This window comes from Tupaia chinensis, unplaced genomic scaffold, assembly GCF_000334495.1.
Source record: "Tupaia chinensis unplaced genomic scaffold, TupChi_1.0 Scaffold000575_1, whole genome shotgun sequence".
NCBI lineage: Eukaryota > Metazoa > Chordata > Mammalia > Scandentia > Tupaiidae > Tupaia > Tupaia belangeri.
In genome coordinates, this window is record NW_006160089.1 from 2,186,777 (window position 1) to 2,201,672 (window position 14,896).

A 14,896-nucleotide genomic window follows, 5' to 3' on the forward strand; every position below is an offset into this window, starting at 1 on the left:
ATTCCTGCTCTCACTGCACCCCCTGGTGGTAGATGATTTCAGACACCAGAATTGCTCAACGCTTCCTTTATGCTATAGCTAGATGAAGAGGAATGGGCCAGTTCTCAACTCCTCCGCTAAAGGGGGCTTCTGAAGCTACAAACTGAGGGGTCCCAGCATTCTTCCTTTCAAGGCAGTTTGGTGTATCATGTCAAACCCCCACTAGATTTATATTACTCTCTTATGGGTGGATATTTGAATCCTTTCTTTTGACATTGGAGATTATTTAAGAAACCTCAGGATACTTTTTGGGAGGTCTAAGCTTGAAAACACTCAAACCGCCTATGTTCTAAGTCACAGGAGTAATGGAAGCAGCAGTGTGTGAGTCTGAAGGCTGACCTATTATCTTCTCAGGTAGAGGCTGCTAAGGACTGAAAGAGCATTCCTTCTAGCTGCTCAGGCCTGCACTCACAGCAGTCATGTGCTACCAAGTTGCCCAAGGGGATGCTGACTGGTGTTGCAGGTAGAGTAGCATGTGAAACCTAGGTCTGATACACGATTATCCCCAGATTTACAGCTCATCTCGGGCACAGAAATGCTCAGTCCCATCCATCCCAGGGCCTGGCTCACCTAGGCCCAAGCAGAAATGTAAGCCCTTCCATCTCAATTCCACAGAGACTGAAAAGTAATCCCATCTCTGTAAGAAAAGATATATAAGAGAAAAATGAGGGACTGCTGACTTCAAAGAAAAGCACAGATTTGCCCTCTGATGCTCGAGTCATTATATTATCCTCCTGACTCATCCCAAAGCCTAGGGTAATAGCAAGCATGGACCAGGTGGGTATAGGGTAGAGATACTTTCAGAATGCAAGGGGCCAGCAAGGCACAGCTCACTCACCCATCTTCGATCAACATAGGTGTGCCCAATGGCTCCAGGTCCTCGGCAGATACCAGCTGGTGAATCAGACTGTAAGACTGAGGATCCAGACTGCGAGCTTGTGGGGGCAGAAGTGGCGAGTGACCAGAATAGCTAAAAAGGTGCGGTATATACTGATAATGAGGAGGCACAGACATCCCCATGTACTGATCCCTGAAGGCCATGAATCCATTTAGTTCCACAGACCTACTGGAGAGAAAGGTCTCAGGTCAAGCAGAGCCATGACAGGGCTGGCTGGCGCCTACCCCAAGGAAATGAGTGGGAAGTGGCTTAGGTATTTTTTTGGTGTGAAGTCTGTGTTTTCATTGAACCAGCAGACATAACTAGTGGTTACATGGACATCTCTCCTCCTACAGGTCCACTGGTGAGACAAGAAGTCTGTGTCGGCTTAAGTGTGGGTTCACTACCGGAAACCCAGCACCGGCACAGGAGGTACTGAATACTGGTTGAATGAACTCTTTGTACAGGTGCCATGTCTGTACAGTTTTTGGTGGACATTGAGAGATGACAAGAGTGGATTTTTGTTATTACTTTACTGGTAGGAAAACTAAGGCATGAAGTGCCTTGCCCAATCACAAAACAAATCTAGTACCTTGTAAGGAACCTGGTGAGTGGCAATAACCCCCCCAAATACTCAAAGGAAGGCACAAACTAAGGAACAACTGAATGAAATAAAAGCTTTAATTAAATGTGAAGGGAAAAGCATATTTTTAACTTTCTCATCTTTCTTGGAAAAATTACTTACTTTCACAAAAATTCTCTAGCTTTGGGCCAGCAGGTGGTATGGTGGTAAAAGGAGCTGGATCCCACACAGCTGACTGCACAGTTTGGGGTATGGTTCCGGTTCCAGACTCGATGGCTTGAAAAACACTGGGCATATGTGCACCCACACTCAAAATCCCAAAAGGAGGGAGAAATGGAGAAGGAACTGTAGCGTGACCATTCCCCATGTTTTCTCACTTTCCCCTTCTCTCTTATTCTCTCTAGTGAGTGCACATGCCCTCCGGCAGAATAAATTTTAATAAATTCTCCAGCTTTTGCCCAAATGTATCTCCTATAAATAGATCCTGCAAGCCAACTCCAGCCAACACCTGCTCTGGTAAATAACGTTTTATAAAACCAGCCACAATCACTCTTACATAATATGGCCGCCTTCACACTTTAATTTTTTTTTTTTTTTCTGAGAGGTTTTTCCTATAGGGTGTGTGCACTTGCCAGAAAGACAAAGACAGACAGAGAGACAGAAAGGGAGAAATCACCCCCCTCAGGGGGGATGGCCACGCCGCAATCTCTTCCCCTCCAGTCTCCTCTCAGGATCTCGGGCACGCACGCACATGCACCCAGTGTAAGTTTAAGCCACTGGGTCCGGGACTAGAACCGTGATCAACTACATGGGAGTCCAGCGACATAGCCATTATGCCAACTGCTGGTCCCTGCCTTCACACTTTAAAGGCAGAGTTGGAGAGTTGAGAAGCAGACCATTAGGTCTCTAAAGTTTAAAATATTTACTATTTAGCCTTCACAAAAAGTCTCTTAACCCCTGTCCTATAAGAAACTTTCCTGGGGAAAGGAAGCCTTCCCTGGTAGCTGACATTTCTAGTTCACACCTAACCACTAACTTGAAATACTGTGCTTGAACCAAGAGTCTCTAAATGTGTATTCTCTGACAGCAACAATTTTGACTGATTTAAAAAATCTTTACTGAACATTTATAAAGTGAAAAACATTCACTCTTGCAAGGCAGAGAAATTATAACTTAATTCAATAATGTCAATGTGGTTTGTTTCATTTCAGTGATTAAATAAATAAATGAGGGAAAAGAGCCACATTTAAAATGTTACTCTGTTAGGTGAAGAATGTGAGGAACTGGGTAGAAGCTGGAGAAGCCACTACTGACATTTTTAAGGTCTTTAGCATGAAATGGGCAGGGAACACTGCTCTGTATGGTCCTGGCTCTTACTCCAAGAACCTGAGGGAGCGAGAGCACAGGGGCTAAGAGCTTGGCAGGAATAATGGGTCCAGTTCTTTGGGGTCTACTCTTTGGGTGGGGCCTGAGATGATCGTATTAGATTTGCCTTAAAGCTCACCTGGAGGACAGTGTGGAGCCTGGTGAGGGCTGGTTGCTCTCTGAAGCCCTGTTCCCAGGGGAACTGTGGTCGCTGTCACCATGGTTGCTCCAGTGATTGGCCTCTTCCTCAAACTCCTGCCCAGACATGATCCTTTCAATCTCTTCTTCTGATATCTTTGATGAGGAATTGATACATGTTAGGTAGGGTGCTCAGGACAGCTTCTGCGCCTTCTTCAGGACTAAGAGCTTATTTAAATCTCACCGGGTTCACAGAATCTGCAGAGAGAAACCCAGTTTCCCTCTCTTCCACTCCCATCCTCTAGGTCCCTCACTACTCTCAGCAGCTTGGCTGCTGGACTCTCAACACATGGCCTTTGATGGCCTTCCTCGTGCCCATTTGCCTCTAGGTTCTTTAACACTCCTCTTGGTCTTTGAATTTATTCTTTTTTCTCCCCCAAATACCAATCTTCAATGACAGTCTCCTACTTGTCCTTCAAGACCCATTCTGCTGTGTCCTCCTTTGTGAAGCTTTCTACCACTACCCGGAAAGAATTTTAGGTCTTAAAAAAAAAAAAAAGAATTATTTTATTTTTTAACATACATTTCTTTATTTTAATTTGACCAGAGAGGGACATAGAGAGAGAGGGGGAAAGTGACAAAGCAAACTGTCAGTTCTGTGACTCGAACCATGTTTGGCTATGTGGGAGTCCATCCAATGCCCTTAACCACCACGCCATCTGCTGGCCCCAAGTCTTTCTTCTATCTACGCATATTCTAGGAGAGGTAGAACAGCACAGCCATGGAGGGTGTGAATTCTAGTCAGATCACCATTATTCAAATCCAGGTTCTGTCACTGCTAGCTGTACAATCTTGGGAAAGCTATGTAATTATTTGAACCTAAGTTCCATCATTTGTGTGGTACAGAGAATAAGAGTACCTACCTCGTAGGATTCTTGTGAGGACTAAATTAGTTAACATAAATTCAATATTTAGAGGGACCAGCAGATGGTGTAATGATTTCATCACTGGACTCACACATAGTCAACTGTGGTTTGAGTTCCGGACCCCCCAAGTGGCTTAAAGCTCACACCAGGTGCATGTGTGTGCATACCCCAAATCCCCAAAGGAGAATAGAGGAGAAGGGATTGTGGCATGGCCATTCCCCCAAGGGATGATTTCTCACTTTCTGTTTCTGTGGAGAGTGCATGTGCCCTATGACAAAAATTTCTCTTTTTAAAGATTAGAACATTTTTATAAAGCATTATTTTATTTAACTTTATTTATCCATTTATTTTAATTTGACCAGAGAGAAAGAGAGAGAAAGGGAAAGTGAGAAAGCGAGCTGCCAGGTCCAGGGCTTGAACTGCAGTTGGCTATGTAGGAGTCAAGTACCCTAACCACCCACACCACTTGATGGCCCCAGCAAAAATCTCTCTCTCTAAAAAAAAAAAAAACTTAGAAAAGGGCACACAGTGGGTCTGACAGATGGTGTAATGGTTACGTTGCTGAACTCCTGCATAGAAGACTGCGGTTCAAGTCCTGGACCCAGTGGCTTAAAACTCACGCCAGGTGCTTGTGTATGTGTGCTCAAAATCCTGAGAGAAGAATGGAGGAGAAGGGAAAATCACCCGGGTGGGTGATTTTTCACTTTCTCCCTCTCTGTTTCTCTGTCTATATGCCCTATATGCTATATGCCCTATAGCAAAATCTCTCTTTCTTAAAAAAAAAGGGGGCACACAGCAACAGTTATGGAAAAGGCTGCTGTACCATTATTACATCATAGTTATTTTTATATTACTTATGATAACATATCATAAAAATACACTCTACAAGACCTATACCCATAGTAGGACCTAAGAAAGAATAAGTATTTAGTAGATGCATGTTGAATAAATGGACAGTGTTCATTTATTAAGTATCAGCCATGGACCTTTGATTTCATTTGTCTTTTTTAAGTAAAAAAGACAGTCCTAAACTTACTAAATAAACTGAAGCCTACAGGGAGGCCAGCAGGTGGTGTGGTGGTTAAGGTGCTGGTCTCCCATATGGCCAACCACGGTTTGAGTCCCAGACCTGGTGGCTTACTTTCTCACTTTCCCATTCTCTCACGCTCTGTCTCTTTGGTAAAAATTTTTAAAAGCAATAATAAAGAAAAATAAAGAACTAATTAAAAAAAAATGAAGCCTACATAAGTGAATTGACTTGCCCAAAATCACACTATGTACCCACATGTGGACAGGAGTTTGAGGAAGAAATCAAAGTATCCAAGTATCCGCGTCCAAGGCTCTGACTATTATTCCATCTATGGAGTGGAAAAACTTTTTCTATAAAGTGTCTAACCTAGAACTGAAGCCTAACTGACTACACTCTGCACCCAGAATGAGAATGACTGCTAAGGTTCGGGGTCAGATGCATTATTATTTGTTGTTCCTATGGAAACCTGAGAGAATCTTTTTCTCAAGTCTTTCTGACTCAAACCTGCTTACTTCTTTGCTCCTGTAGCAGCCTGTGAGGCAACCCTGAGCTGCTCAATCAAAAATACAGTAGCATTTGGAACTAGAAGCCAGATAACACATAGGACTTGGAGGAGAAATGAGAAACACTTAAATGGTGCACAAGTTGCTTGGCTGGTCTGAAATGGCTTGAATTAACTTAGTATAGTAATACTTACTATCTAGCCTTTACAGAAAAGTTTGTTAACCCCTATCCTATAAGGAATGTTCCTGGGACCAGAAGATGGTGTAATGGTTATGGCTGGATTCCCACAGTCAACCACGGTTTGAATCCTGGTCCTGGGAGCTTACAACTCATTCCAGGTGTGTGAGTGTGTGCCCAAAATCCTGAGAGGAGAAGGGCTTAAAGCAAGGCCATCCCCTCTGGGGAGTGGTAGTAATTTCTCACTTTCTGTCTCTCTGGGGAGCACCCTATAGCAAGTATCTCTCCTGGGGAAAAGTTCCTGGGGAAAGGACACATTCCTGGGGAAAGGAAATCTTCCCTGGTGGCTCATATCTCTCGTTCACACCCAACCACTACATTAAAATACAATGCAGGTGTCTGGCTCCCGCTCTCACAGCCACTGCAGTATATTGAACTCCACAGAGACAGCGCCGGGGCAAGTGAGAGCCAGACGGGCACTGGGCAACTCTGCGCCTCGTGGAGGAAAGCCTAAACATGGGCAAAGAATACCCTAAGAAGCCGAGAGGCAAAATGTCATCATACGCATTCTTTGTACAAATTTGCCGGGAGGAGCACAAGAAGAAGCATCCAGATGTTTCAGTCAACTTCTCAGAGTTTTCTAAGTGCTCAGAGAGGTGTAAGGCCATGTCTACTAAAGAGAAAGGAAAGTTTGAAGATATGGTCAAGGTGGACAAGGCCCGTTATGAAAGAGAAATGAAACCTGTATCCTTCCTAAAGGGGAAACAAAAAAGAAGTTCAAGGATCCCAATGCACCCAAGAGGCCTCCGTTGGCCTTTTTCTTGTTCTGTTCTGAGTATCGCCCCAAAATCATTCAATTGGTGGTGTTGCAAAGGAACTAGGAGAGATGTGGAATAACACTGCTGCAGATGATAAACAGCCTTATGAAAAGAAGGCTGCTAAGCTGAAGGAAAAATGCAAAAAGGTTATTGCTGCATACTGAGCTAAAGGAAAGCAAAACTGGGAGTTGTCAAGGCTGAAAAGAGCAAGAAAAAGAAGGGGGAGGAAGATGAGGAAGAAGAGGAAGATGAAGATGATGATGAGTAAGTTGGTTCTAGCGCAGGTTTTTTTTTCCTTGTCTATAAAGTATTTAACCCCCTGTACACAACTTACTCCTTTAAAAGAAAAAAAATTGAAATGTAAGGCTGTGTAAGGTTTGTTTTTAAACTGTAAGGTGTCTTTTTTTGTATGGTTAACATACTACCAAATGTGTCTTTAGATAGCTCTGTCCTGGTGGTATTTTCAATAGCCACTAACCTTGCCTGGTACAGTATGGGGGTTGTAAATTGGCATGGAAATTTAAAGCAGGCTCTTGTTGGTGCACAGCACAAATTAGTTATATATGGGGATGGCAGTTTTTTTCATCTTCAGTTGTCTCTGATGCAGCTTATACAAAATAATTGTTCTGTTAACTGAATACCACTTCGTAATTGCAAAAATAAAAAAGGTGCAGCTGTTTTGTTGACATTCTGAATGCTTCTAAGTAAATACAATTTTATTAGTAAAAAAAATACTATGCATATTAAATAGGAGTGGTTTTTTGTTTGTTTTGCCTTCATCTGTCTCTCCCTGTGGAGCCTATGGAACACTGGGCCATCACGGATGCAATGAACAGGGGACAGAACATACTGGGAGTGCCTGAACCTGGGTTCAGATCTCATTTGTCATATCCTAGCCAAGTGTCCTCAAATGCTCTGTGCTTCAGCCCTCTCATTTGTAAAATTCCTTTGTAGTTCACAGTTCCCTCACAAGATGCTAAAGTATGCAGGGTTGAGCTGGACACACCTGGAAGATTAAGCTATGAAAAAAAGTTATGAAGGTGCACAAAAGGTACCCAATAAATGAAAATGCTACCCTTCCTAGTTTTTATTATTAAAAAAAAACACGAAACACCATTAACAACTTGTATATCACAGAACTCTGTCTAAGGGACCACCAGTTAGCGTAATGGCTATGTCGCTGGCCTCCCACGTAGTCGACTGTGGTTTGAGTCCCGGACCCGGTGGCTTAAACTCACTCCGGGCGCGTGTGCATGCGTGCCCAAGATCCTGAGAGGAGAATGGAGGAGAAAGGATTGCGGCGTGGCTAACCCCCCTTGGGGGGGATTTCTTGCTTTCTGTCTCTCTGTCTCTGTCTTTCTGGCGAGCGCATGCGTCCTATAGCAAAAACCTCTCCAAAAATAAAAAAAAGAACTCTGTCTAATATACCATCTCTACAGTTAAAGACTAAAAGGATATGCCTAGTATCAAAAAGTCAAACGCAGTGGGAACCAGCAGTTAGCGTGATGGCTATGTCGCTGGACTCCCACGTAGTCGACCGCGGTTCGCATCCTGGACTCGGTGGCTTAAAACTCACGCTGGGTGTGTGTGCGTGCGTGCCCAAGATCCTGAGAGGAGAATGGAGGAGAAGGGATTGCGGCGTGACCATCCCCTCTGGGGGGCGATTTCTCGCTTTCTGTCTGTCTGGCGAGCGCACGTGCCCCATACCAAAAAAACCCCCCAAAAAAAAAAAGAAAGAAAAAGAAAGAAAAGAAAAAAAAAAACGTCAAACGCAGTGACAAGTGCAGCAAGTGCAGTAGCGTTTTCTGAGCATCAGTGCCTACACTTCTAGAGTGAACAGAGTTTGGATGTACAGGGGACTGAAGATCCCCTGGCACAACAGAAGAGTCACGCTGGGTACTTGAAAAACATTATGTATTACTGAGGAAGGCATCCCACTGAGGAAATATTTAGGGATTCTTTCCAATGGATAAGGTTTCTACTGCATCCACAAGTAAAAAGGATGAGTGTAGACAGACTCCATATATGAAAAGTCCGTAGCTATTTTCACATTCAATGTTGAAAAGCTGAAAGATCAGTAACACTGTAAGGAATACCCACCTTTAAAAAAAAAAGAGAGATTTTTGCTATAGGAGAAGCATGCTTGCTGGAAAGACAGAGAGGGACAGAGACAGAAAGTAAGAAATCACCCCCCAGGGGGATGGCCACAGCGTAATCCCTTCTCCTGCATTCTCCTCTTGGGATTTCTGGGGCACACACACACACACACACACATGCCTGGTGTGAGTTTTAAGCCACTGGGCCCAGCACTAGAACTGTGGTCAACTATGTGGGAGTCCAGCAACATAACCATTATGCAATCTGGTGGTCCCAGGAATATCCACTTTCACCTCTTCTATTTAACATAGCATGGAAGTCCTACCAGATTAATTAGATAAGACAAAGAAATAAAAGGCATCCAAATTGGAAAGGAAGAAACAAAATTATCTCTGTTCAAAGATGACCTAGTATTTTATGTGGAAAACTCTTACAATCTCTCCTTGTCCCCCTAAAACTGTTAGAACTTTTTTTTTTTTTTTTGGAGAGATTTTCACTGTAGGGTGCGTGCGCTTGCCAGACAGACAGAGAGAGACATAGAGACAGAAAGCGAGAAATCACCCCCCAGGGGGGATGGTCACGCCGCAATCCCTTCTCCTCCATTCTCCTCTCGGGATCTTGGGCACGCACGCACACGCGCCCGGCGTGAGTTTTAAGCCACCGGGTCCAGGACACAAACCGCGGTCGACTACGTGGGAATCCAGCGACATAGCCATTACGCTAACTGCTGGTTCCCAAAACTGTTAGAACTAAAAACAAATTCAGCAATGTTGCAGGGCACAGAATCAACATACAAGAATCAGTTCCATTTTTATATACTACCAATGAATGATCCAAAAAGAAAATCAGGAAGACAACTCCATTTACAATAGCATCAAAGGATAAATTAAATTTAGTAATAAACTTAAAGGGTGAAAGACTCAAAGACGTTAAAAACTACAAAACACTGCTAAAAGATATGAAAGAAGATACAAACAAGGGACCAGCAGGTGGCGCGGTGGTGAAGGTGCTGGACTTCCACATGGCTGACCAAAGTTTGAGCCCCAGACTCGAAAATCAGCAGTTTGAAAATCATGGCAAGTCTACGTGTGAGTGTGTGCCTAAAATCCTGAGACAAGAATGCAAAGAAATGTACTGAGATGTGGCCACCGCCCCTAGGGGATGATTTCTCACTTTCTCTCTCTCTGTCTCTCCAGTGAACAGACATGCCTACGGCAAAAAGCTAACAGGAAAAAAGAAAAAAAAGACAATATAAACAAATGGAAAGACATCCATGGGTCAAAACACTTAGTATTTTAAAAATATTCCAGTACCAAAAGCAATTAAATGTAATTCCTATCAAAATTCCAGTGGCAACTTTTACAGAAATAGAAAAAAAAAATCCCCAAATTCATATGGATCCACAAAGTACCCCAAATAGCCTGCACAATTTTAGAAAAAAAAATGAAGCTGGTGGCCTCACACTTTCCAACTTCAAAAAATATTACAAAGCTACAGTAATCAAAAGCATGGTACTGGTATAAGGATAGACGTATAGACCAATGGGACAGATAAAAGAGCCCAGAAAGAAACCCATACATAAATGGTCAAATGATCTTTAACAAAGTTGCCAAGACTCCAACAGGGAAAGACAGGAAACATAGGAGAGAAGCTTCAAACATTGGTCTTGGCAAGGATTTCTCAAATATGACATCAAAAGCATCAGTGACAACAGCAAAATAGGAAAGTGAAGCTACATCAAACTAAAAACTTCTGCAATCAAGGAAATAATCAACAGGGTAGAAAGGCAATCTAAGAAATGGGAATATATATCTGTAAACCATATACCTAATAAGCAGTTAATACCAAGTATTTAAGGAACTTGTATAACTTAACAACAATGATAAAAATATATATATAACCCAATTAAAAATTGGGTAAGAGGGCCTGAAGGTGGCATGGAGGTTGGGGTGGCTGAATCCCACATGGCTGACTCTGTGATTCACGTCTTGGAACCAGCAGCTTGAGAGTTATGCCAGGCACATGTGCAAGTGTGCCCAGAATGCTGAGAGAATGGAGGAGAGGGGATGCAGTGCGGTCATATCCCTTTGGGAGTGATTTCTCATAATCATTCTTCTCTCTCTCTCTCTCCTCATGTCCTATAGCAAAAACTGAAGGAAAAATAAAAAAGGTTGGGCAAGAGATTTGAATAGATAGTTCTTCAAATAAGATGAAAAACCAATAGGTATATAAAAAGATGCTCAGGGGCCAGCTGGTGGTATGGTGGTTAGGTGCTGGATCCTATATGACTGTCTGTGCAGATCCAGTCCCAAATTTGGCATCTTGAGAAGCATGCTGGGTATGTGTGCATGAGTGCCCAAAATCCTGATGGGAAGAAGAAATAGAGGATGAATTGTGGTGTGACCATTTCTCCAGGCAAGTGATTTCTCATTTTCCTTCTCTTTCTCTAGTGAGTGTAAATGCCCTCTAGCAAAAATTTAAAAAAGAAAAGAAAAAAGATGCTAAATGTCATTAATCACTAGGGAAATGAAAATCAAAACTACAAGATACTACCTTCACTCCTGTTAGGATGTCCATTTTTTTGTAAAACAAAGCAGAGGGATCAGCAGTTAGCATAATGAGGACTCCCATGTAGTTGACTGTGGTTCAAGTCCTGGACCTGGTGGTTTAAACTCACGCCAGGTGCATGTGTGTGCACTGGGTATCTGAGTATCTCCAGTCCCCAACCATGGCTCTAGCCCAAGATCCTGAGAGGAGAATGGAGGAGAAGGGATTGTGGTGTGGCCATCCCCCGTGGGGCGTGATTTCTTGCATTCTATCTCTCTATCTCTTTCTGTCTGGTGAGAGCATGTGCCCTATAGCAAAAACCTCCCCCCACCCCCCCAAAAAAACCCAAAAAAAAACAAAAAACAAAGCAAAGCAAAGTGCAATAACAGAAAATAACAAGTGCTGGTAAGATGGGAACAAATAGGAACCCTTGTGCACTATACAAAGTGGAAATGTAATAAAATGGCTCAGCCACTATGGAAAATAACATGAGAGCTGCTCAAAAATTAAAACTGGGACTACCACACGGTCTAGGGAGCCCACTTCTAAGTATTTATCCAAGGGGACTGAGACCAGAACCTCAAAGAGGTATTTGTGTTCTTATATTGACTGATAACATGCATGATTAAGCCACTATAAAGTGTATTCTGGATGGGATATTGCATTTTGTATGTTGTGATGATGTTCCGTGAATGAATATAAAATAAATAAAGTTAAAAAACAAATAAATTAAATAAAATAATCCTGCGGTGAAAACAACCTAAATGACCAATGACAGAGAAATGTGGTATATAGGTACTTCAAGAAATCTGTAGAAAAATGGAATTACAGTTATGTTTATTTTGTTGGAAAAAAAGGAAATCTGTTTATAGTTTTTTCATAATACACATTTTCCATGAAAGGGAAACTTTTGGAGACCCCTTCAGACATACAAATAGACTTTTAAAAGAAAATTATTTTAAAATGGGGCCATGGGTGGCATGGTAGTTAAGGCAACTCCCACATGGTCAACTAGTGATTCAAGTCCTGGGCCTGGTGGCGTGAAAAATCATAGTGGGCACATATGCGTGTGTGCTCAAAATCCCAGGAGAGGGGAGAGTGATGTGGCTATCCCCTCTGGGGACTGATTTCTCACTTTCCCTCTCACCATCACTCTCTGTCTCTCACTGGCTAGCACCCAAGCCCTAAGGTAAAAACCTAAAATACATACATAAAATTCTGCAGTATGCTACAATAAGAATGAAACTTGAGGACATTTATGCTAAGTGAAGTAAATTAGTCACAGAAGAACAAATACTGCACAATTCTACTATATGAAGTATCTAAAGTTGCCAGACTCTTAGAAGCAGAAAGTAGAATGGTGGCTGCTAGGGGGTGAGGGGAGGGAAGAATGGGGAACTACTGTTTATTAAGTATAGAGTGGCAGTCATGCAAAGATGAAAAAGTTCTAGAGATCTTCTGTATAAAAACATGCATACAGTTAACAATACTGTATTGTACACTTAAAATTTTGTTAAGAAGGTAGATCTTATGCTGTATGTTCTTTACCACAATAAAAAAGGAGCAGCTGTTAGTCCAGACCGAAACAGATTCTTACAGGAACTATATCTGACTTAAATAACAAGAATACAAATGTTTGATTTAAGAAAGAAATAACATAGAATTGGAAATGTTAAACACATGCACCCTGAGTGTATACTACCTCGAGTCTGTGTGTAGAAATTCCCCGTACATCATCAGTGTATGTTTCAAGCAACTCTAAATCTCTGTCCTTCTTTCATTCTCAAACACACCTACCCATTGTGCCTCAATCTGCCAGGTCTGGGACTCAAACTGCAGTTTGCCATATGGGATCCAGCTGTCCCAACAAGTAATTCTTAAGGCATGCTCTCTGCCTACTAATATGTTGACGAATTCACTTGATGGAATAGATACAAATTCTCTACCCTCATAAAGTTCTTCTGTTTGCAAGTAAGAACAAGGTAAGAACAAGTGGCATAGGCTAGTCCCATGAAGGCTTTACCCTAAGGTGTTATAGTCAAAGATAGCTGAGATGTAGAGAAATGATGGTAAATTCAAGGAATGTGCCTAATTTCCTGCCCTTCCACTACATGGACCCAGTGCTCTGGCCTGACTGCACAAATTCCTTGTCTTTCTTAAAGATTCAACTTGGGGTCTTTCCAGTCTGTTCTGACCAGTATGAATAAAAGATGCTTGGCTTCCCATCTTCCCAGTACAGCTACTTTTTCCTATCCTTTAAAACTCAGTCCAAACTTTACTTTCTCTAAGGCTTTCTCTGAGTATCTCCAGTCCCCAACCATGACTCTAGCCCAAAGACACTAGAAGCTGCTCCCTCTGCTCTCTCTCCTCCTCAGTACTTCCTGAGCATCTACCGTTTCTCTCACTGTATTTTTATGTCTGTTCACATATTTGTTTTTCCCCCAAGAATGAGTTCACAATATAGAACCTAACAGAGCAAGAACTTAGTAAATGTTTGTGAGACTGAATTGGTTATTATCAATCCTACTCTACAAGTAAGGCAATGAACATTCAGTCTGCAGGTATATCTTTAGATGAAATGAACAACGAAGTCATCTTGCTGAATTCTGCAATGCTGCTACGTATAACCTTAAATGACTGATACAAAAATCCTCTTATTTAAAACCAGAATTAGGCTGACTGCCTGTTAAATCCTTAGGAAGGGCTGAGGGATCACAAGAGAAGAGATTTAATAATTATTTTACACATACAAGGTTTTCAAAGCACGTCCATATCCAGGGTATAAAAGCTGTTTTATAGGAATAAAAGCAAGGATGTCTCTCTGCCTCACTGCAGCAGATGAAAGGACAAAAACGAGCAGCTATGAGCATCTGGAACCCTAGCCTACCAGAATGGATCACAGAGAGTGAGGCCTAGAACTCACCTGGACTGGCCCGATGCTCTTATTCCGGCCTCCAGGCATGCCATCTTCTCTGATAGCTGGAAGGAAACAGTCAAGACTGTCAGATGTATTCCCATTGAAATCTAAGCACAAAAACAGAATTTGTTTGGCCAAAACCACGTTATTAATTGGTGAAGCCAAAATTAAAACACAAGTCTCTCTGGACCCAAACAAAGCACATACTCTTCCTGTTATTCCAGGCTGCTTTATATGCTACGGATTCTTGAGGCTGGCAGGTTGCATGGTGGTTAAGGCACTGGACTCCCACATGGCCAACTATGGCTTGAGTCCTGGAGCTGGCAACTTGCTTCTTCACTTTCCTTCTCTCTCTCACTCTATCCCTCTCTGATCAAATTAAAATAAATAAATAAAATAAAGTTAAATAAAATGATTTTTTAAAGAGGTTTTTGCTATAGGGTGCACATGCTTGCCAGAAAGACAGAGAGAGACAGAGACAGAAAGTGAGAAATCACCCCGCCCCCGGGCGGGGGTGGCCATGCTACAATCCTTTCTCCTCCATTCTTTTTTCGGGATCTTGGGCACACACGCACATGTGCCCGGCGTGAGTTTAAGCCACCTGGTCTGGGACTCGAACCGCAGTTGACCACATGGGAGTCCAGTGACATAGCCATTACACCAACTGCTGGTCCCAATAAAATGATTCTTTAAAAAAAAGAAAGAAAGAAAATATATATGCTGCAGATTCGCTTGGGCCCCCTAGGAACTGGGAATGTACTACAAGCACTGTATAGATCCAATATTCTCAACAAAGGTGGTAGCATTGTTCACTAGTCTCAGTTTCAAAAACCCCACCAGGATGAGGCAGCTAAAGGCTTTGGTAAATTTTAGGGAAA

At 42.4% G+C, this 14,896-nt stretch overlaps 1 protein-coding gene across 3 annotated transcripts in view; it reads right to left on the minus strand.

The window, feature by feature from the left end:
* NR6A1 (nuclear receptor subfamily 6 group A member 1) overlaps positions 1–14,896 on the minus strand; it is a gene marked incomplete at its 3' end in the record, with an annotated part of 66,607 nt that overhangs the window by 15,696 nt on the left and 36,015 nt on the right. For 2 of the 3 annotated variants that reach the window (XM_027775597.1, XM_014591474.1), the window contains 3 exon segments: positions 878–1,105; positions 3,004–3,158; positions 14,025–14,080. In XM_027775597.1, the coding sequence (XP_027631398.1) occupies positions 878–1,105; positions 3,004–3,158; positions 14,025–14,080 (439 nt within the window). 3 annotated transcript variants of the gene reach the window in all.